The 23,935-nt window shown below is 43.4% G+C and overlaps 1 protein-coding gene across 4 annotated transcripts in view; it reads right to left on the reverse strand.

Moving 5' to 3' along the window:
• Nucleotides 1–2,105: 2,105 nt before the first annotated feature.
• FSIP1 (fibrous sheath interacting protein 1) overlaps nucleotides 2,106–23,935 on the reverse strand; it is a 222,511-nt gene continuing 200,681 nt past the window's right edge. For 2 of the 4 annotated variants that reach the window (XM_045202083.3, XM_045202079.3), the window contains 4 exons: nucleotides 10,538–11,048; nucleotides 9,644–9,734; nucleotides 3,973–4,097; nucleotides 2,106–3,227 (listed from right to left, as the gene is read on the reverse strand). In XM_045202083.3, the coding sequence (XP_045058018.2) occupies nucleotides 3,160–3,227; nucleotides 3,973–4,097; nucleotides 9,644–9,734; nucleotides 10,538–11,048 (795 nt within the window). In that variant the 3' untranslated portion in view covers nucleotides 2,106–3,159. The remainder of the gene's footprint in view (nucleotides 3,228–3,972; nucleotides 4,098–9,643; nucleotides 9,735–10,537; nucleotides 11,049–23,935) is intronic. The other 2 variants (XM_045202081.3, XM_024567316.4) reach the window with 2 other exon arrangements.

Below are 23,935 nucleotides of genomic sequence, written 5' to 3' on the forward strand. Positions count from 1 at the left end.
TACTGTACACATGTTGATTTGTTCTCTACTGGCTTTATGTTATGGGGTGTGGGTAAATTCCATTCCTAAACCAGTATAGCACATAAAAAAAATTCCAGTTAATTGTTAACATTCATAGATTCTATACAATTTTAAAAGACTGGGTTGCTTAGAATACACACTTGCTGGATTTGTGGAATAAAAGAATGAAACAAATTAGCCTGCCATATTAAAAATACAGAAAAAAGAAGGAGAACCAAGATGGCAGCGCAGGTAGACACACTGCGCCTCCTCGCACAACCAGAACTGACAGAAAATCGAACAGCAAGGAAGTCCGACACCAAGGAGATAAAGAAACATTCATCCAGACCAGTAGGAGGGGCGGAGATGGGCAGCCAGGACTCGCGTTGCCATGGCGGGACCCAGACTGGTGGAGTGTGGGACAAACGGGGTAGGCAGTCTGACCACTAGCAGACCCTGCAGCCCCACATTCGCGCACAGATAAACCGAGAGGGCCGGACTCAGAGTGGTGGAGAACAGGGCAGGCAGAGCTGCGGGTAGCAGACCCCATGGCCACACAGTTGCACACAGATAAACCAGACAAACGGAGGGGAGCTAAGCAGACCGCATAACCCAGGTCTCCAGAGCGACGAAATAAATCCTCAAACCTCTGAGTGAAAACGCCCATGGGGGTTGGGGCGGCAGCAGGAGAGACTCCCAGCCTCACAGGACAGGTCATTGGAGAGACCCACAGGGGCCTAGAGCATGCACAAGCCCACCCACTTGGGAACCAGCACCAGAGGGGCCCAGTTTGATTGTGGGTAGCAGAGGGAGTGACTGAAATCCAGCAGAGAGTGGAGCGAGCGCCATTGCTCCCTCTCGGCCCCTCCCCCACGTACAGCGTCACAGTGCAGGGAGCAGCATTACCCCGCCCTGGGAACACCTACAGCTCCTCCCCTTTAAGTAACAGAAGCACCAAGACAAAAAAAATGGCCCAAACGACAGAACACTTCAAAGCTCCAGAAATAATTCAACTAAGCAGCGAACAGATAGCCAACCTATCAGATGCGCAGTTCAAAACACTGGTAATCAGGACGCTCACAGAATTGGTTGAATTTGGTCGAAAACTAGATGAAAAAATGAAGCCTATGCTAAGAGAAACAAAGGAAAATGTACAGGGAACCAATAGTGAGGCGAAGGAAACTGGGACTCAAATCAACAGTGTGGACCAGAAGGAAGAAAGAAACATCCAACCAGAAAAGAATGAAGAAACAAGAATTCAAAAAACTGAAGAGAGGCTTAGGAACCTCCAGGACATCTTAAAACGTTCCAACATCCGAATTATAGGGGTGCCAGAAGGAGAAGAGGAAGAACAAAAAAGTGAAAACTTACTTGAACAAATAATGGAGAACTTCCCTCATCTGGCAAAGGAAATAGACTTCCAGGAAGTCCAGGAAGCTCAGAAAGTCCCAAAGAAGCTGGACCCAAGGAGGAACACACCAAGGCACATCACCATTACATTAGCCAAGATTAAAGATAAGAGAGAATCTTAGAAGCAGCAAGAGAAAAGGAGACAGTTACCTACAAAGGTCTTCCCATAAGACTGTCAGCTGATTTCTCCAAAGAGACCTTACAGGCAAGAAGGAGCTGGCAAGAAGTATTCCAAGTCATGAAAGCCAAGGACCTATATCCAAGATTGCTCTATCCAGCAAAGCTTTCATTTAGAATGGAAGGGCAGATAAAGTGCTTCTCAGATAAGGTCAAGTTAAAGGAGTTCATCATCACCAAGCCCTTATTATATGAAATGTTAAAGGGACTTACCTAAGAAAAAGAAGATAAAAAATAGGAACAGTAAAAATGACAGCAAACTCACAGTTATTAACAACCACACCTAAAACAAAAACAAAAGCAAACTAAGCAAACAACTAGGACAGGAACAGAACCACAGAAATGGAGATCACATGGAGGGTTATCAACAGGGGAGTGGAGCGGGGGGGGAAGGTACAGAGAATAAGTAGCATAAATGATAGATGGAAAATAGACAGGGGGAGGATAAGAATAGTGTAGGAAATGTAGAAGCCAAAGAACTTATAAGTATGACCCATGGATATGAACTATAGGGGGGGAATGCGGGAGAGAGAGGGGGTGGGCAGGATGGAGTGGAGTGAGGGGTGGGGGAAATGGGACAACTGTAATAGCATAATCAATAAATATATTTAAAAAAATAGTACATTGCTATTTTAACGTAAACTGAAAGAGGAGGCTTGAAAAAGAAATTGCCTATTGTGTGCTCTGAAAATAGTAGCTACAGAATTCTTCATTCTAAATAGTAAATAAATCTGACATAAGCAATCACTAATATTATCCAATATGAGTAGATGAAAATGTACAAGCAAAAAGTAATGCTCCTAATACACTACTCCATATTTCACTAAAGGCAGCACAATAGCCAGCTCATTTGTTTAATCAAAAAAAAAATTGGACTTCCAGTTCTAATGCCAATTCATTATATGGAGTGTTGACATGAAATTTTCACATGAATCCAGGTTACTAACTTGTAACTAGACAAACCCTCTCTCTTAAAACAGTATCACAGTTTTTTTAAGTAGCGATCTTTATTTGCTGCATTCTAAAAGACAAACTCTAAAAGATAACAAACTTAAAGTAATATATCAAATAATTCAAACTTCTGCGTAAGAAAAGTATCATTGCTAATAAGATAGTAAAGGCTACTTTAACATTGCTTTGTTGAGAAAAGTCACTTGTTTCTATGGCAAATGGTACTTAACAGGCATTTAATTGGAGAGGAAAAAGGAAAGTCAGGGCCAAACAAAAGTTCAGTGATTAAATCTGAATCACAATAAGGTTGTAACATATAAAATCACATACAAAACAATTCGCATGTCAGCTAGTTTTAAAACAGCACATATACAGAAAATGTTGGTTCCTATAATGTATCCCTGATGTTGCAAGATTAGCAATAAAAAAAATTTCCCAGGGAAAACCATCAAACAATAATACCAAAGTCTCAAAAATATCAAGGAAATGGAATCTAGAAAGAGAAAATCCAAACATTAAAATCATTATTTGAGGAATGGTCTCCACAATCCATTCAATGAATTCAAACAGCCAGAAAAAAGTATAATTTAACTTAATTTGCCAACTTTCTGACAACACCCATCAGCCAGTCTTTGCCTGAGATTCTTCACATTCTTCTCGCACATCTTCAGTCTCCTGCTCATCTGCACCTTAAAAAGAACCACCAAAGTTGTTAGGCAATCAGAAATATGCACAAGGTTAAGAAAAAATCGTTCAGCCTATCTAACAGTGAATCTCTTACACATGTGATAGGAACCACATTTTCATTTAATATTGATTGGACAGTCACCACAAGCTGCACACAAAGTTTACAAGAAAAAACAAAAGATAAGGTGCCTGCCTTTATTGTGATCACAGCTGATAAAGAACTTTTGGGTTTTGAAAGTTAAAATGATTATGGGTTTGGAGACAGCATCAAAATTTTTTTTTTTCCTTAAGTTTCTGGGAAGTAGCGCAAAATCCAAAGTAAATACATTTAGAGGAGGGAAGAACTGATCACCTTTCCTTTCTTTAAAACTATGATACCGACGGAAATGGAACGGAGATACTCTCCTGCCAGCCTTAATCAGAAAAGGCAGAACTGACAACAGGACAAAAGAAAAGAAGACAATAAAAAAAGAGTCAGGAGAAAATGGAATCCTCACACACTGCTGGTGAGAACCTAAAATGGTGCAATTGCCTCGGAAAACAGTCCCAAGAAAAGGTTCCCAGAAACCCAGCGATTCTGTTCCTAGGCATATGCCCAAGAGAGAAACATACGTCACCCCGAAGCCTGTACAGCAGTACTCACAGCAGCATTACATACAGCAGCCAAAAAAGCAGAAACCACCCAAACATCCATCTGGCGAATGGACAGATAAAACGTGGCACACAGCCATACAACAGAGTACTTACTATTCAACAACAAAAATAACGGACTCCTGGTACGTGCTGCAGCGCGGCCGGACACCGAAAACGTCGTGTCAGCCGTGTGCACCCGGACACCACGGCCACATGTTGTATGACTCCACGTACAGAAACTGTCCGGACGAGGCAAATTCATACACACAGAAAGTAGATTAGTGGTCGCTTAGGGCTGGGGGGTTGGGGAAAATGGGGAGCAGCTGCTAATGGGTACAGTGTTTGTTTTGGGGGGTGAAGAAAATGTTGTAAAATTGATAGTGGTAAAGAATGCACAATTCCATGAATATACTAAAAACTATCGAATTGCATAGTATTGTTGAACAGTGACCCCAAAAACATTACATCCACATTCTTATCCCGGGAACCTGTGAAAGTTACCTTCCTTGGGGAAGAGGGTTTTACAGTTGTAAGTAAGCTAAGGATCTTGAGACTATTGATGATCTTGGACTATCAGGGGGACCCTATATTCAGTAGCAAATGCCCTCATAAAAGAAGGGCACTTCACACACAGAGAGTGAGCGAGAGCGCGAGAGGCAATGTGAAGACAGGCAGAGGAGTAATGGGACGGCAAAGCGAGGAAGCCAAAGAAGGTCACAGCCTGCGGCACTGGGAGAAGGAAGCACCCCTCTAGCGCCTCCAGGCAGAGCGTGGCCTTGCCTACACCTTGATTGCAGATGCCAGGCCCCCAGGACTAAGAGATTATACATTCCTGTTGTGATCATTGGTTGTGGCAACCGTAGGAATCTAATACACATTTATAAAATATATGTCAATGAAGTTGTTATTTTTTTAAAATCAACCTAATAATTAAGGGTAAATGATTTGTAGTTGCAGAGAGTAAAGTGAAATATGTAGCAACATTGCCAGCCCATGGAGAAGAGATTCTGAACAGGATATAGAGGGAGTTGGGAAAGAAAAGAAGCGGACCGCAACTTGCCACACCTAGGATGAGGACCGGCAGGACCGTGACCCCATGCTTTCCTAAGTGACTCCTCCTACCGGGGTGCTCTCCTTCTTGTCCACCCAGTAAATGACCACTCATCCTTGGAGGCTCAACTTCAATGCCACCTCCCCACCACCAGTTTTCATCATTCCCTCTGTAGTGCTGCCATGTACTTTGTCCTGAAACTCTTTTTTTAACTTTTCCTAATTTCTTTTATTTTATTGTTGTTCAAGTACTGTTGTCTGCATTGCCCCCCTACCCCAGCCACCCCCACCTCCCTCTCCTGTTTCTAGCCCCCTTGGTTTTGTCCATGTGTCCTTTAAAGTTGTTCCTGAAAACCCTTATATACTTGACCCGGCCTACTGCAATTGTCAGCTGGCACGCCTGCCTCCATCAACAGACTCTGAAATAACTCAGAGTTGTGACTGTGTCCTGCTCACCTGGTACCCTGGCACAATGTCTTTGGTAAACAGACGCGATGGCGCCCTGAAGCAGCAGTGGTAAAGCATGGTTACACAACAAAACCACGCAGACCCCATCCCCAGAAACTGACTTTAAAAATGCTGGTGCCTATAGCCAACCCTTAGAAATTTATTTAACTCCTCGGGGATGGGACCAAAGCATTACTGTTTTAAATCTCCTCAAGTGATTCTACCGTGCAGCCAGAGGTTAGGAAGTGCTGCCAAAGGGATGGACTCAGAATAGCTTAAATGCCAGACAGATTTGAGGCAGATATCAAGTAGAAAAATCTAAAAACCAAAAGTAAACAAAGCATAGATGATCCCGTACTCACTACACGTGTCTCCAAATAAAATATTAACCGTGAAAGGGTAGAGAATTCAAGCTAGAGTGTGCTTGCTCTCAGCAGCTACAGGGACGGTTAGCCAAAGGAGGGACAAAGGAACTGGCTGCAGACACAGGAAGACAATCCGGAACAGGTAGTATCTTCATCAAAATGAAATTTAAGAAGAAAAGCAGGGATTGAGCTGATGGGGAAAAAGATGCCTTTGGACATTATTTTCATCACCACCATATTTGCTAGTGTTTTTACAACCCTAAAGTAGAGTGGTCAGTAAATCATACAGTCCAGAGCTTCTCACAATGCAACATGCATACAAATCACCTGCTGGGGCATCTTGCTAAAATGCTGACTTGGATACAGTAGACGTGGAGCAGGGCCTGGGATTTGGCTTTTCTAACAAGATCCCAGGTGGTAACAATACTGCTGGTCTGTAGGTCTAGTCTACAGTCATGATCTCCTGTAACTTTTCGTTCTACCCAATGTGAATGAAGCAATGGAATCAGAAGTTCCCAGTGACTGAAAGTGACAAGTACTACAATCAAATGTCAAGACTCTCCAATTTGCCATTGTTCACTTGCTAGTAGTAACAAAATGATAAAGTGATATTTAGTAAGTGGAGGAAATAAGTAACAAATAATTTACATGAAAAGTCTACACCAAGAAGAACTGGATTTAAAAATTAGTTTAAAAAACAAGATAAATTCATCAAAAAATTACTATATATCAGAGTCATATAAAAATGAATTAACACTAAAAATTTCTAACATGGCAGCTCTGATAATTTGATCAAGTAAATTGGGTGAGGGTTGGTTAAGTTACTAGGACCATCTGAGGAGCAATTAGCAGCCTTGGGAGAGTTACTTAACAAATAATAACTAGGAAGCCTTAAGGTACACACTGGTCCAGAGTAACAGAACTCCATCAAAGCAACGAGTTAAGTATTTTCCTAAGAGCAAGCCAAGAAATTTTTAAAGGAAAAAAAAAAGTCAGCTAATAGTGTTACTGTTTTTAGAATCTCACTGCTTCACTGCCAATCAGTAAGACAATACTGAAACAAAGAAAACCTTCTGGAAACAATCTCGTTTCTTTGAAACGATTCAGGTGGTATACGCAGTGACACAGACTCACACAAGTCCCTTTCAAACCGCTGCAACACCCTTCCCTAGAGTCAATCCATGTGTCCCTTGGCTTCATCAAACAAGTTACAATGAAATAGAACATTTGCTGGGCAGAATTTCAACAGAAAGTATATTCAGATTGTATAGTTGCCATTTTTGTGGAACTTGTTCTGAGGACAAGAGCATAACAATTAGCTTTCTTACATCTAAACTGAAACCCATATTTCTCAAATATGCAGAGCAAAATCTTGCGGCTTGCATCAGTTTGACAGTCTGAACGCTCCCTACCAGGGACTCTGATTTCAATAAATCTCGCTGGAGTCTTGGACATAGGCATAAAACAAGCAAAAAACTCCCCAGAAGATCCCCACACTCATCCTGATTAGGAATAATGCTCTGTGGATGTAACAGTGTTTCTCAAACATCATGTAGTATCCCCAGGGGAACCTATTAAAGTGCAAGTTCTGATTCAGTAGGTTTGAGGTGGGACCTAATGAGCCCCCAGTAACTGGACCACCTTCGAAGCAGCAAAGGCTTACAACATGGGATGGAAATCACAGGGTTCTAAAGGGCCGAGAACATGAAGTCAAGGTGGGGACCATGTCTTCCTAGAGAATGTATGTCCCTTCCAAGGGAACATCTGCTACTCAGCTTCCCTCACTGATGGAAGGACATGCTGATTTGTTAGAAAAGTCAGAAATCCAGGCTTTTTATGGGAAATCTCCTGATTAAATGTTAAACACTATGTAAGCTAACCAAGTCCAGTCACTGATCTAATTAATCATTATGTGAATTTTTTCATTGATCCTTATTACAACCCTATAAGGTAAATATGGAAGCCACCTTATCTTCTAAACAAGGAAAGCCAGAGTAGAGGATAGAGATTAAATAACTTGCCTAAGACCATCTGCTCCTAGCAGAGCACGGATTCAAACCCAGGTGGACCTCACACAGAGCCCATGCTCTTAACCAGCGGGCTAGAACGTGCTGGTGAATGGGCAAGCCACACAGCCCTCTGCTCATCTAGGTACTAGCCTGGCCTCCCCTAGCTTTGCCCTCTGGGTAATTAATTTGCTCTATGGCTTTATATTCTCAGTTTCCATTTACAGTGACCAGCCATCCCAGTTTGCCAGGGACTGAGGCCCTGGGATGAAGAGCATTCAGTGATAAAACCAGGATACGCCGAAGCAAACCAAGACATTTGGTCTCCCTCATGTTCACTTAAGGGGTTATTTTTAAAACAACCTTATCTGAATTATTTCCTGAATTTATTATAGAAATGTTTAAGACCAATATTCATTAAACAAGTCCTAAGGGAGACTCTCGTTTTCCCTGAAGAATCAGTGTCATTCTGCCTCTCTTCATTACTACATAACTGACTTGTGTCCCTTTCTGCCCTTTTCTATTTGTTATTCATATTTTCCTCTTTATTATATAAATTTCTGTTGATAACTAGCTCAAACGATCAGTGGGAAAAAGAGAATACTATACATGCATAGATGCCTTTGTTATTATCTAGAAAGCAATTGAGCATTAGATAATGTGATGGAAGAGCAGACTAACCGCAGACCTGAAGTGTTTTCTATCCGAAGTTCCAGTGCACTCAAAGGTGGCTCCAAGGCTGATACCGAGGAAGACTTACTCCCAGGCCCCTCACACTTCCCTGTGGAGGAACTGACTGTGAGAAGCTTCCGGCCCAACTCCACCCCCTCCACTCTTCCCATGGGAGGTAGAGCCAGTCATCTGATTGGTGGGTTTGGGCAGCTCAGCCCCTTCCTCTAAGGAAATCAGCAGTCCACCCCAAAGGTGCTTCTTTGCTCCTCCACACTACTGGTTCTACATGGACAGGTCTCCACAGGTGAGGCGTGATTCTTCCCCTCTGCCAGTGACTGGGTGTGTACGTTTATTTAGGAAGGCACAGCACTGGGAAGACTGTCTGGCTGCCTATCTAAGTCCCAAGAATCCCCACATTTCAGTAGCAAAAAAGCTGAGCTCCTTGATCTCCATTCACTGGAATCCATCTATTATCTCTCAGTGGGTGCTGATCTGGGTGAGGAAGAGAAGATGCTCTCTGTGGACCCCCTAGAATCCCAACAGTGAGTGAGTACAACACTGAACTTACTGGACCTCGTACACAGAAACTCAAACAGCAGTAGTTACCACTAAGTTTAACGCACAAATATGAAACATCATGTATTTCACATTTGAAACTTAATATAACTGTGAAGCAAATCCTTACTTTTCAATCCCACAATTTAAATTGGTCCTCACTGCCATTAGGCTTGGCTCTATTTTTTAAGTGTTATCTGACTCAGCCTTTTAGAAGCAGAATTTTAATACTTGATGAACAGACCTAAGTTCATCAAGGAAAAGAAAACTACATGTTAATAGTATTTGCTACTGGGAGAGAAAAGTAATAAGCGGCCTCCCTTTCTGCCTGCTCACAGAAGTCTACCCTGAGCCGCACTCACGCGGATCCGCCTCCCGAGAAAGAGCCGGAGTGTAACGGGACGGCTGCACACACGGAGCTCCTCATCAGTTACATCTCGAAAAGGCTTTGTGCCAAGAAAAATGGTTTAGTATTCAGTGTTGGTTTTCATTTTTGTAGAGAACATATAATATACAATTTAGTTTTTTAGAATAGAATTGATTAGCAAGTTATTTTAATCATCGTAAATGGAGTTAGTAAAATTTTGAAAAACTTCAACTTTAGATATGCTACCACACATTAAAATGATAATGTAGGACATATTCCTTAAAGTTTTTTATGTCATAAACAGAAAATAAAATGTGGCTCACATATTCACATCCACGCCATCCTCGTGCTCCGTACTCCCACGGGTTACCGTAGTCGTAGAGTGGGCCCGTCTGGTGCCATCAGAGGCACGCCCTGTAAGGTTAGAGCTAAGCAACCAAAGCTTGTTTCCATTAAGTCACTTTAAATTCTAGTTCACTCCGTGTTCTACTCAGCAACAGATACACCTCCGTTCACATGGAAGTAAAGTCCTACCTTAGCCAAGCTAACCCTTCTCCTGACCCCTCACCACACACACACACACACACACACACACAGAATACTACTCAGCCATAAAAAGGAACAGAATCTTGTCATTTGCAATAACATTGGCTGTACCTTGAGGTTATTATGCCAAGTGAAATAAGCCAAATGGAGAAAAACAAATACCATATGATTTCACTTATATGTGAAATCTAAAAAAACAAACAAGTGAACAAATAAAACAAAACAGAAACAAGCGCAGATACAGAGAACAGACTGGCGGTTGCCAAAGGCGTGGGGTTAGGGGAAGCGGAAATGAGTGAAGGAGCCAGTTGTATAATGAAGGATGGTAACTGGAATTTTGGTGGTGATCACTTTGCAGTGTATACAAATATCAAATTAAAATATTGTATACCTGAAACTTACATAATGTTACATAACAATTTGATCCCAGTTTTTAAAAAGAACATGTATTGATTACCATTAAGAATAATGTGTTTCATAAGACTACTAAACACAACCTTGATCTCCTACGAACACTGATAAATATGTTCTTATGTTCGTATGCTCTGAATCGACACCACCTGGGACTCACACACATGCCTCCACCCCCTACTTTTCTCTAAACTACAATGCCTTCATATGGGATACGCAGTAAGAATTACTCACCAAAACACACATTCTCCAAGCCCTACCTGTTTCTGGTTTTTCTGAAGAACTGAGAGTCAGAGGTGGGTCTTCAGATAAAAGGCTCACATCGATGCCATACAGCGGGTCATCCAGAAAAGAAGGCCTTTTCAGTCTTCCAATGCCGAGAGTCTTCGACATAAAATAGTCCTTTGCGTCACTAATAACCTCGTCATCGGGAAACTGGAGGCCTTTCATATCCTCAGCTTCGATGACGAGAGCCTGTGATACGTGCTGCCCAGACAAGGCTTTGCTGAGATAGTAGCCTGGAGACGCTTCGCAGTCTGCAGCCTCGGGCACGTTTGCGTCCTCCGTCTCGGTGCTTTTGACTTCTGTTTCTGACTCAATTAGTAACTCAGAAGGGATAGGTCTGGAAAGCCGGGGAGACTCAGGTACGATATTCTCAACGTCTTTCTGTTCTTTTTCCGAAGAAAGTCCAACCGTGGATTTTTGTTTGAATGTGCATTCATCCAGAAGATGCCTTAACTGTTCCTCAGAGAGAAGTGATGTCGAATCTAACTGATGAAACAAACCAAAGGTTTTCATAGTCAATTGACTGAGTAAACACTCATTTCTGATAAGCTTCCAGTAACACGATATAAATCCAAGTGCCCAGAAACTCCTTACACAAAACACTCAAATGGCAAAATCATTCATTTTAAGGTATCCAAAATAGCATGAGAAATGTAAAACATCCCTAGAGAATAAGTTTAGAATCAATTACTTACTCAAATCCAGGAAGAAGTCCTACAACACTGACGGAAATGAATCACTTCACCACATTAACGACTAACACTCTCTGCACGTATCAGTAACTTGAACTGAAATGGAGACATTAGGAAAACACCTTCCATTTTATAAATCCTGGAACGTCAGGCAGGGAAGTGAGCAACAGCATCTTTGATAAGTAGCCAGGAATACTGCCACTGTCTCCAGCAGATGCTTCTCTGTTGCCCCTACTCCTTGGTGTGAACCCCATCACCACCCAATTCCTTAAGGAAAAAAATCTCAGGCAAACAGCGCAGGCTACACCTGTCCCTGGGGATTCATCACAACAACAGGGATTCATTCATGAACCTATGTCTGTCCACAACTTCCAGCAGAGAGAAAAGGAAGGGTAGGGGTAAGGGGGGTGCATCCTGAGATGTGTAGTTGCTTCAAAGCCAGAGGTCTAGACAGAGGCCAGGGGCATTGCAGTAGCAGTGCATTCTGGGAGAAGGATATGATCAAACACAGTTAATCTCTGCTTGTAAAGGCTATCGGCGCTGAGTGTTTCAACAAAGATCTTAAGGATTTAAAAACATTTTTTCTTTCAGAGATGTTCTCAGGAAATAAAATATCAAATGAAAGTGTAAGGCTATGTTCTACAAGGACTCACCTGAACAGCATGCCAAATGAATGGCAACAATCTCAAGAATGAATGGGATTGAAATATGTTGAATCACAATGAAAAAAAATTCCTTCTCTGAAGAGTCAGCACCATCCCTGATTTACCTCATGGATTGGCTGGAAAAACACTAGTCCTCCTTTACAGGGGAATGAATTATCAAAGAACAGGAAGTCCCCATCGGAACACTTAAACATTAATTGCAATGGCCTTAATTTTTACGTCAACAATGGAAAACAATGCGATTGGCCGCCTCTGTGGTGCACAGCGAGAACTAACCAGATATTCTGCACCGGTAACGCCCTGGGGAGGGGGGGGCACTGCTACTGGAACAGGTAAGTCAGTTCCTCATTACTGTGAGATGCTTCTAATACAGCTAACAAAAAGATAATATGTAAAACAAATTTTGTATCGTGTTTAAAATATATCATGTGTTTTTTAGTTATATTTAACTTCCATAAATCAAAAACTAGTTCTCATAGAGGCGAGTATCATTAGGAGTTTGAGAGTAACAAGAAATTGCCTGGGAATATAGTTAATAATTACCTGGGATTCAAAATTCACATAATTCACCCTAAGGTTAACATACCTGTCAAAAAATAGGAATTGAATTATATATTCACAAGTCTCACTTTCAATCACTAGACATTTCAGGCATCCAGATGTGGCACTGTATCCAGTATTGGGGGCACCCCCTTCACCCTGCTATGCAAACCTAGTCAACTACAAAATGAAGGCAGTCCTTGCACGGCACTGGGTACTTAAAACACCCCTTCCAAACCTGCCTGTGTAAAATAGCTTATAATGAATGGACAGTTCCCTAGGCTTTAGAAAGGGTCTGCTGAGTGTAATCCTCGCCAAACATTCCCACTACAGCTTATCATGCGAAGTGTCCAGACACCAGGGGAAAACAGTCCATGCTGGAGCAAGAGGATAAAGACTTATGGCAGGGGGTCTCTGGTGGGGGTGAGACTGGCAGATTATCTGATGTGTTTGACGGCTTCCACAAATAGTAAGGTAGTTGGTTGACAGTCCTGCTGATGTATTTGGCTAGATACACAGAAAATTAAGTAAAAGCAAAAAAAAAAAAAAAAAAGCAACTATGAAAGTTCTGAACAAAAAGCTGTATGAAAAGGAAGGTGAATTTCAGATAACAGAAAATTAAGCAAAAGAAAATAAGATAATCATTAACTCTAGGACAAACAAAAGTTGTATAACAAAGGATACCATAGGATACTACTTGCTTTTGCTATAAATAGTATTCACACAGTAATCAAAATATGATTAGTGATAATGGAGGTAACAAAAATTATGATTTAACCAATTTGGGGGAATGAGAGGAGAGAAAAGGGATGTTTAGAGTAACAAAGTTAAATTGTTAGCTACTGTCATAAGAAGTCAACATATGATTGATGTAATAGTACAACACCATTATTAATATAAAATTTTATATCATTGTAAATTGATATAAAAACTGGTCGATTAAAACACAAGTTATTATGAAACAATACCGAGGTAAAGAGTTGGGGGGGGAGTTCTAAAGGAATTAAAAGTGGTTGACTCGAGAACAAACTGAGAGGTGCGGAAGAATAGGAAGAAGGAACTGCCATTTTTTTAAAACATTTCATCACAACTTTTTCTTTAATTATTGTATTACTAAAATTAAAATGAACTTAAAATAGAAAAATAAAATTAATTTAAATGTATTCAAATTTTTAATAAAAATTAATTTAAAAGTAACAATCTGAAATATTAAAATGAAATTCACAGCCAATTATATCTTTGGGCATCAAAAGCAGATCCAGATAAAGTACCCAAATTTGTAGCAAATTCCATGGCAGCTTTAAAAGCTGAGCAGCTGTAGAGTAAATAACCGGGTATTCTTGACACTTGGATACGGGATACATGCACAAGGAGTGGAAATAAAGCAGTGTATAAGCGCTGTATCATAAAGTGGAAACTGTGATGTCTTAAATAATAACTATTAAAAACTGGTGTGCACACACAAAAAGGGAGAGGCCTTCACTGGCCTCACGGTAAACCTGCTCCTGGATGCTCCACGATAAAGCCGAACACATCTGAGTCTGTGTATGAGCAGAAGCAAGCTCCACAACCATCACCCTGATCTGTGGGGGAAGAGGCCTGATGGGAAAGAACACAGATAACAGCCTGGGCTTTGGTCCAAGCTTTGCCAGCTTGTGCACTTCACCTTCGCAACCTCTCCCCTTCAGCTAGGAAATGAGGAAGTGAAGAAGATGATCTCTGAACTCACTTCTAGCTATTAAGTGGATTTTTATGAATAACTACTTTAAAATAAAATAAATATAAGAATAAGCTGTTCTATTGCCATTAGACTATCACCCGAGTAGAATTTATGAAAACCATAACAAAAAGTGAACTTTGTTTCTTTAATTTCTTTACAATACTAATCCTGAACTCAAAAGGCAACTAAAAGATTCTCCAGTCTCACTCAAAACATTATAAGTGAAAGTGAACCAAATATATGAAGACCTAAAATTAAATTAACTTAATTACAGTGTTTCTGGGTGGCAGCACAGATCAGAACCCACAACATGCGTCATCTTGCTCACCTCCGGCTTCCCTGCGGGGCCCTGCCTGCACTGTGAGCTCGGGCAGTCACTGCTGTGAGGTCACATGCATGAAGGCTGGGAGCATTTTGAAATGGCTAAGCACCCCACTGATATGTTAGTCACACAGGCTGAACTGAACTACACTAGGGCTGTATCACAAACATTTCTAACTGCCCTTAATAGTTAAAGGACCATAACACTTTCTCTTTACCCAGATTGCTTTGGAACTCCGAGCTAGCGAGCTCCAAAACTGAAGGACATTGTGCAAGCACGGTCAAGTAACCATCTGTTCAAGCAGTCACCTCGAAGCATTCATCTTACATGCCAGTTCTAATTTTCCCATAGTTCATAAACAAGTTATTATTCATGCTATTCCTGTCTTTCATAAAATTCATCATAGTGCATCTCAGCCTTCATTTTCCCAAACCAAAGCCCAATCTATTTTCTCTCCTTATATGAAAGCCCCTCTCTTCCCATCTTCACTTTAGCCTTTTTATGGGTCTTCTTTCTTGTTTTAGCCAAAACACACACATTCCACAGGCAAGGAGTAAACGTATTGGATTTTCTCATCAGGAAAATAATGCGGAACACTTGTGGCACTGTTGCTCCTGCACTTTGCTGGTCTTGTTGGCACTTCAGGCGATGTCTTACAGAACAGTAATAACTGGCATTTATTAACCACCTACTGCGGTGCGTATTACGTGTATCGATTCCTTTAATGGTCACGGCAAACCTATGAGGCAGGTACTATTGTTAATTTCCATTTTGTAGATGAACAAAGAAATTAAGTAACCTGTCCATGTGGTGGACCTGGGACTTGAATCTAGGTCTGGGTCCGGAGCGTATGGGCCTAACTACTAGGTACATAGCCTCTCCCTCTAAACGAGTTCTCCCTCTACCATTCGCTAGATATCCTTTTCCCAACTGACATTCATTTTTCTGCCCATTCCCTCAGATATAAAAACACTTCCTGCAGAGTATTTCACTTAACTTTGGCTTTTATTACCCAGACTAGCTTAGTGTCTTCTGCAAACTTACACAGTGCCCTCTCTTTTGGCTCATTTCAGAAAAACAAAAAAACACAACCCCAGCTCCATTCCCAGGGTACCTACTGTTTACACTTCTCCACCCAGATAAATACCAGTTTGGTGCAGGAGCTAAATCTGATGAGGAGTGCAACTTGTAATTGCTGGAGACAGATCACAGACTGCAGAGTACTCACCCTCACCCCTGCCTCCCCTCCTGTGCTATGCATCCGGAGTTTCCCCAGCCATAAAAATCTCCAGTTATTCGGGCACTGGGTTTGTTGACAAAGCAATTCAGATTATGTCTCTGGTGCAGATAATCAGGAAGTCCACCACCATGAACGAGCAGAGGCAATCTTGTCCTTTGATGTAAGCAATGTTGGGTGGGTTTTTTTTATCCCACAAATGCTGAGTTCCTAAAGACCCACCCTATAAAGCCAATGTTATCACAAGTGAGGAAAGGGTAAAAAGCCAGAATGTCCTAAATGATTAACAACGAGAGTACAAATAGCTTTCAATGACATCAAGTTCTACTTCAAAATAAGCAAGGAGAAAAGATCCCACCCTTTGTTTAATTACTAAGATGTAAGTTTACAACTCTCTGTTGCAGCCACTGCTGGCAACACCTACGTAGCAATTTTAGTCAAGGATTTTTAGCCATAAGGAACAGAAATCCTTATCTTCAAAAAAACAAAACAAAATAAAGCAGGCAATGAATCCTTTACCTTTTGCTTGTCTGGAAAACTATCTCAGGTAGAGGTGAATGTTGTAGTCTCAAAGAAGTCATCTCATGGATACCAGCATGCAGGAAATGAAGTTTGGATAGGCCTTTGGGTTTGGAGCTGAAAAGCCACCAGAAACCAGAGTCATGTGCTTCATCATTCTCTCACTGAGTCCCTGTGGTCTCTTAACCCGCTGTCTGTCTGATGCATCCTCCTCTCTGCAAACCGCCTTTCTCTGCTTATTGATGTTTTCTGCTGTCTCACAACCTCAGTTTGCATATGTAGCATTAATTGACTTTGGTATTCATTCAACATGACCCTAAAAGTCTGCCACCCACCAATAACTGACAATGGTCTCCAAGTCCATTAACTCAAATTTTCAAGCAAGATAACCTGGCTGCTCGCTGACCAAATTATAAACGGATAATGTCAGTGTCAAGTATTCACCTGTGGTGAAGGTCACGTGGCATGAACACGACCACCCACGTCCAAGCTGTTGGCAGGATTGCGGGTAAGGGGGATTTCCCAAAGAAGAAGGCATAAGCAGAGCAAGGACCCCAAAATAAATCTACCATATTGTTAAACTACAATTGCTATGAAGTAATTAACCATCAGAAGGAACCTAACACTTAAAGAAGCTTATAGCCAACTACAAGATTAACAATCAAGATGTTCCCAAACTTCATCAATTGCATTCAGTCTTGAGTACTCACTAAAGAGTTAATTAAGATATGAGAGCAAAATTACTTCCCAAAACTATTCACTTGTGGATAGAATGGTAAGTTGGACACCCAGTTGGCCTACAGAGCAGCATTATCAAGTCAGTATGTTCCAAATAGGCTCAATATGTTCATATCACTTCCTGTGTCTCTTTGAAATTAAATAAGTCTAAAAATCATGGTGTAAAATGATGGGGTTCATGTGAAAGACTCCATCAAGGGTGCTAATGAGTCAAAGAATGAGTGGCCTTATTCATCCTTCCCTTCCTGGTTCCTTCTCTCCCTCTTCTGTTCTTATACTAATGCTACCCCAATCATATAAGCAAAGTCTAGCAGATACAATGTTATTAGGAGGCCATACCGTGGACCAATGGTCCTAGGGGCCAGGAAAGATCTGGCATATTTTTATCCAGAATATCCAGGGTTGTCTGGCCAAAGGAGGATCTGAACTCCAGTCAAAAGGGTAGCAAAGGTCGTTGCCAGAGAAAATATGTAAATCATTAGGAATGAGAGTTGAGGCAAGATTTGAACAGGAAAGTAAGTCAGGCCCCAGGTCAGCAGCAGGGAGGACCTGTAGATAGAACAATATAGACTGTGAAAGTAGGTCAAGGCAAGTGGCTCTAAAGTGAGTTCGTGAATGTCATGGTGGTGTTGGAAGCCTACTTTTATGTGGGGCCTGGATGTCAAAGTAACCACATGGAACGAGACACCACCCACGCCCAGGTCACAGATCTTCCCTGAACAGCTAGGCGAGGCAAGGCTTGGAAGGGCTTGCCTGGTCAAAGTCTGCAGTGCCCCTGAGCAATCCGCGATGGTGCTTCTCAGCTCAAGTGCCACAGTGGGCTCCATGGCACCAAGAATCCAGGCTTCCTGTTTCTCTCTACAAGGACAGCAGGATCCCAGTGTGCTAGGGAAGAATGGCATGGGTCGGGGGAACTACAAGTAGGATATAGGAGTCTCAATTCCTCCACCTTGAAAAGGGCCGGGAACTGAGCTTCAGTTGGTAACAGAGTCAGAACGGTGCAGACGTGCTCAGAGCAGGCCTAGACCAACGTCCCTACTTAGATTTCTAGCAGGATGACGGGCGAAAGAGGCTCTGATTTTTCTATTTGGCAGGAAAGTTATCGTTTGAGGCTTGCCAGCAATTGCTGTTTTCTAGTAATAGAGACAGCAAGCCCACTTCCATTAGATTCCCCTCATTCTGAGCGAGTCAGTTGAATGACCCTTCTGTCACACATCTATCACTTCCTTTCCAGAAACAAGGCTTGGGTTCCAGCTCTACAGCTGAAGAGAGGCTGGCATCCCTGCTCCACATACTCCAGCAAAACAAAGTGTGGCCAGGAGGTTGTTGGAAATGAGATGAGCAAGTTTGGATACAGAACACTTTTTCTGGTCACAGAGGGCTGGGGACCCACCCACCCTTCATTCTCTGGGGAAATATATCCAGTATGTCATCTTTAGAGCAACTAACTCCCACTACTGTGCAGCTTGCTGATTTATTGCATAGTAACAGTTATGAAAATCATTTGCATAGTCTTCCCTGCTCTCAATTTGAAAAGTCTATTTTTACTATGTAGAGATAAGTCAAGAAGGCCATTGGCTATTTAAATTCCTTATCCTGGGCCAGAGTCCAGGTCAAGACTCACCCTTTAGTAGGAGGTCACCTGGGAGATGAGTCAAGTTAGAAAAATTCGGTATAATACACAGGCTGCCTCTCTAGAACGTTAAATACTTCCCTGGACATCATCTAAACTTCCCAATTGAAGAGAAGGTGACCTCAGAACTCTGTGTCCAGGATCTTCAACATGCATATTCTGGGCTAGCCTGTGGGGGGCGGGGGGGGGAGCAGGAGGGAGGTGGTACTGTGGTCCCTACAGGCTCACTCCCATCAGGGGCTCATTTAGGCCAGATCAGGGGAGTATACCCAGCAGGTGTTAAGGAAGATAAATGACCACCACTCAGACCCAGTACAAGAGAGCACAGAGGAGACCATCTACTGCTGCTAAGACCAGGTGGAGATTATCACACAGCCTCACTGGCCTGTCGGTGGGCTGGCTGGACAAGGCCTCCAGCGTCTGACCATGAGTACCAATGCTTCCCAAAGACATGGGCCCTCCATATGTGATCAGTGCCACGTTCATCAGCTGCTCCAAGGACAGCTTTCCTGCCTCTCGCTGTGAGAGGTATCTCACTATTGTAACATTATCTGGACCCCCCCATTAGAAAGAATACTCAGCTGAACCCCACCCACATAAGAGACCCCTCACAATGATGCTCAATCTCACAACTGGAAAGGGAAACCAAATATTTTCTTGAATGAGCAAGAAATTTCCTAGCATCACAAACAAGTCCAGGGGCCAAGCTGTACTGACATTAAAATGTTCCAATATGACCAGATTCAGTTCATCCATCACTCAGGTCTGCCCACTTGTGTGCTGCTGGGCTGAGCAGATCTAACATGGCCTGTGCTGCCCCCACAGCTGAGGATCCAGGTACCACCACTGATGACACTACACGGCTGTTCATGTCACACATGGGCACATCATTTCCCTCTTGCCTCCCATCCAGGACTTGTCTGTTGCTCCTGAGGTGTGAGCTGCTAACGAGGTCTGAGATGGGCAGCTGGCCACTTCTAGGCTTGTGAAAACTAAAGGTGTAAGTCTGCCCTTGGAGTAGACTTTGACCAGGAGGGGAGAGAAGCCAATGAATAAAACCATTTCCCCTCCTGCCCCTGGAAGGACTGCCCTGAAATGCAGCCACTCATATGGACTCTCTCTGAAGATGTCCCACAATATCAATTAGCTATACTTGGCTGGCAAGCAGTGGTCAGATCAAAATGCATCTCTCATATTCTCCTTCCATCTTTGTCTCCCTTCCCCCACCACTCTGCATCTCTGGTGTTGCTTTCGACAATTAAGTGGTAGCATATAAGCTTTTGCCTCAGGCTCTGCTGTTTCAGACTAAGATGGTCACAATATGCAGCAGCTTCCAAGTCCTGTCAGGGCTCTGGAAGTGGCAGCTGGAGCTGCACAGTGTGGGCCTGGAGCACAGAGCCAACGGCTCCACCCCAGCCTCTGCAAGCTGGTCAAAGGCTGGCAGGAGGGTGCTGCTGGGGTGCCGAGATGGCACACATCCGGCCAGCACCATTAAGGCCACAGGAGGGAAAGTGATCCTTCAGGATTCTTGGGGCTCAGGCTTAATAGCTGGGTCCTACTGGCACTGCTCAGAGGTGAAGGAGGGGAGCAGCAGAGAGCCCTGCCCAAGGGGTACAATCAAAAGACAAAATACCTTGGAATTCTTGGAGGACATTTGTCCAGAGCAGCCAGAGGGAGCACAGCTGGACATGAATCGAAGCCAAGGGGAGAAAGCCAGAGCCAGCTTCGGTTTGAGCGTCAAGGTAAACAACGAGCATGACAAACACAAGGTGTAAGAGGCGCCGCAGTGTGGTGTTTGGCACTAAGGCACTTCCACCAAGAAGAGAGGGGAGGCCTGCCTTCAGTCTGCACAGGGAGTACAAGGCTGGGCTCGAGGTCTAAAGAGTGTTCAGCAGGAGCAGAGCCTACCACGTGAGCAGCCACCGTGGGATCAAAATGAGGGGCTAGGTGAGCCGAGCACATCTGTGACATTCCTCCACATCTCAGATGCATCTCCAGCACCCTTGCTCTGTGTTGTTTTCCCACAGCCATTTATATTCATTTGGCAAAGTTGCCCAAGTTAAGTGTTCCTTAGGCTGTGTGCGATCTTTTTTTTTTTGGGTGGGGGGGGACACAGAAATTCCCAGATGGAGAGGAAATACCCTAATGACAGCATAGAGTAGTAGAGGGAGGCTGACATTTCTAAGTTGTAATCCCAGCCTGCTTTCTCCCCAGCTGTTCCATTTGGGCAAATACTTGACCTCTCAAAGCCTCAAATTTCTAAACTGTAAAATAGAAACACTAACAACTAGCTGACTCCTAACAACTAGTTGTGAGGAATATTAACAACTAACAGTTTGTGATGAGCGTGAGATGCCCGTGTCCGAGTGAAGGTGCTGAGCACCGCACCTCCTGTAGAGTAGGCAGGACTTCAGTCGAGGCCAGAGTGCCAGCAGTAACACTGAAGCCTCAGTGTGAGAGGCTGACAGCAGTAGCGGCTACCTGACCACTCTCAGGAAGTTACAGACTGACGTCTGCACATCCCAGTTCCAACTGGGCCTGCCTTTGAGTCTCACTAGGGAACCAGGGATAGAGCTTTACAGATCATCTCACAACTACCCATTTGCAGTGAGTAAGCTGTCACGTGTGGGGGCTACAGGGGCTGTTAGAGGGTGGGAGAGGCCACACAAGAGGGAAAGGTGGATGTGAATCTCCGTCACCCCTGAGGACGGCTTACACTTTTGGACAGACACGGTTAAGTCAGTCCCAGGAAGGACCCAGAAAGGAGCTGGTTTCGAGATATTTTTATCTTTGTTCAAAATAATCAATCTCAGGGCTCAACATAAAACTTGGGAAGCATGGGGATGTAGGTGAAATGGGCTTGCCCCTTGCTTCACGCGCACATGCACACACGCGCAGACAGAGGGCGCTCTTCCCTCTCACCAATCTGCTTTCCTGCTCCTCTCCCTGAGGCATGCAAGCACCTCTTCAGCCCACTCCATCTGAGCAGATCCCCCTCAAAAAGCTCAATTCTAACATTTAAAAATGCCCTATCACCCTCACATTGCAACTCACCTGCCCTGAGATGTGTTTCCTCATTACCTAGGACTAAGCAATCTAGGTCGATGCAAAACCTACGCAAGGACCAAGCACACATTTTATAGGAGCCTCTTCAAATCTGAATGACTTCATACAAAGAGATGATTCTAAAAACTGGGAATCTGGGCCCCCTAGCTGGATGGTACAAAGGTATTTGGGAGATATCACTGTTAGCACCTTCAGTTCAGGCCACACAGTTAGGCCCAGTCTAGTTCCACAAATGGTGGGCCCTGTCCAATCTTATCAGATCTGATTTTCTTCCTGGATGTAAATCTAGTGCCAGAGAGTTAACTCCACATTTAACTTGTTGATCAAGGAGAGCTTTTTCTGGTCACAAATGGGCGACCTGTGGCTTTCCCCAGGGTTGACAAGTGCTCCCAGAAGCTTTACCCCATCTAGACATGTATCTGAAACATCTCATCGCCCCGTACATCCTGCACAGGCACAAATCCCACCGCACTGCATAAACATGAGCTCCCTGTGCGCACTGCCGCTCAGTGAACTGTCCTTCTATGCTTGCCAGACTGCAAGGGCGACTGTGGGGGTCAAATTCTCTAGAAATCAAACAAAAAAGCCATTTAGTGAGTCGTATCCAAATTCAGAAGGCTCTAAGCAGATTAATGCATATTTTCTCTTAAATAATGCTTAAATTAAAATTTTATTAGAGATTTCTTTCTTATTTTTTATAATAATTTTTAGTAGTTTTTGTCCATTTTTGGTTAAATTTATTCCTAAATTTAGATACATTTAATTTTTTCTTTTTTAATTATATTTTATTGATTATGCTATTACAGTTGTCCCATCTTTCCCCCTTTCTGCCCTCCACCCAGCATCCCCCATTCCCTCAGGCAATGCCCACACCATTGTTCATGCCCACGGGTCATGCCTAGGCTGGGGTGGGGGAGAGTGCTGGGGGTAAATGCAGACAACTGTACTTGAACGACAGTAAAATAATTTTTAAAAAATAAAATAAAAGGAAATAGAGTAGCTTAAATTAAAATTTTAAATGTAAGTATTTTCCTTCCTCATAGCAGGAGGCTGTATGAGAGGGATAACTCTTTCCACCTCCCTCCCTGGCCATCAGGTCCCATGTTAAGCAAACGTCCAGACCAGCCCCAGTCACCAGCTGGACTGAGGTTGGGGCACGGAGTAGACAGGTTTTGTCGGCCTCGGCTATCCACCACGTAGCAGGAACGCTGACACACACTATTCCATTTCATTCTCTCCACTACCCAATGAGGGGAACTGGAAACTCATTCTCTACATTGAACAGATAAAGAAACTAAGGCTCAGAGAAAATGATAAATATTTTGGCCCAAGACCCAGAGCTAAATTAAAAAATGAAGCCAGAATATAAGTCAGGGCTTTTCATAGTCCTAACTGTTTCTCACACAGATGCTTACAAAAGCTTATTAAGCTCTGTTGTCCAGGGAAAGCACTCGGCAGCCACACAGTACCGTGACAGCCCACTCCACATTCTGTTTCCCATCTGAAAACGTCACACAGTTGGAGCCCCTCCCACTTCACAAACCCACGGCAGAAGTATGGACAAGAAGCCCTTTCCTTCCCAGTGGGTAACAGCTGCCCCTACAGCTCCCACACCTGGAGTTCTGGGTTACGTGAGCACAGCACCCTCTCTGTCCACCTTCCCTAGAGATGTTAAGTTTCTCAAGACTGGGACCAATTACTCCTCATCTGTGTCCTCCTCTGTGTCCTCCTCTGTGTCCTCCTCTGTGTCCCCAGGCCTACTGCACAAGGTGGGCACAAGGCGAAAGGTTTGTTGGCTACACACAACCTTCTGCAGGCGCTCGTCTACCTTCTGCAGCGGCACCACACTCCTAGAACCTAAACTCGGTGGTCTTACCTGTCCGCTCACCACCAGGGGTTCCAGGATATGGTTCAGCCCTCCTCTCTCCCCCGCAACCTGTTCCCCCTGGACCCTACTCTCCCCACATGGCTTTGGAAGGTAATGGTTTCACCAATGAATGAACCTTCACTTATGATTTGAACAGACCAGATAACGATGCTTTAATTGCTGAAGAGTTCCCTAACATTTCAGATCCCAGCAAGGGCAGACAGACAGACACACTGGCTGGAGGCAGGGCATACTCCTGGTTCTCTCCACATCACCCCCCATGCAATGAATGAGTCACCCACCCGTGGGCAAACATGACGCTGGCAAGGACCGTCCCCCACCCCCACACACTTTATGCCCCCAACCAAGGAAAA

Source organism: Desmodus rotundus, chromosome 7, assembly GCF_022682495.2.
Source record: "Desmodus rotundus isolate HL8 chromosome 7, HLdesRot8A.1, whole genome shotgun sequence".
NCBI classification, from domain to species: Eukaryota; Metazoa; Chordata; class Mammalia; order Chiroptera; family Phyllostomidae; genus Desmodus; species Desmodus rotundus.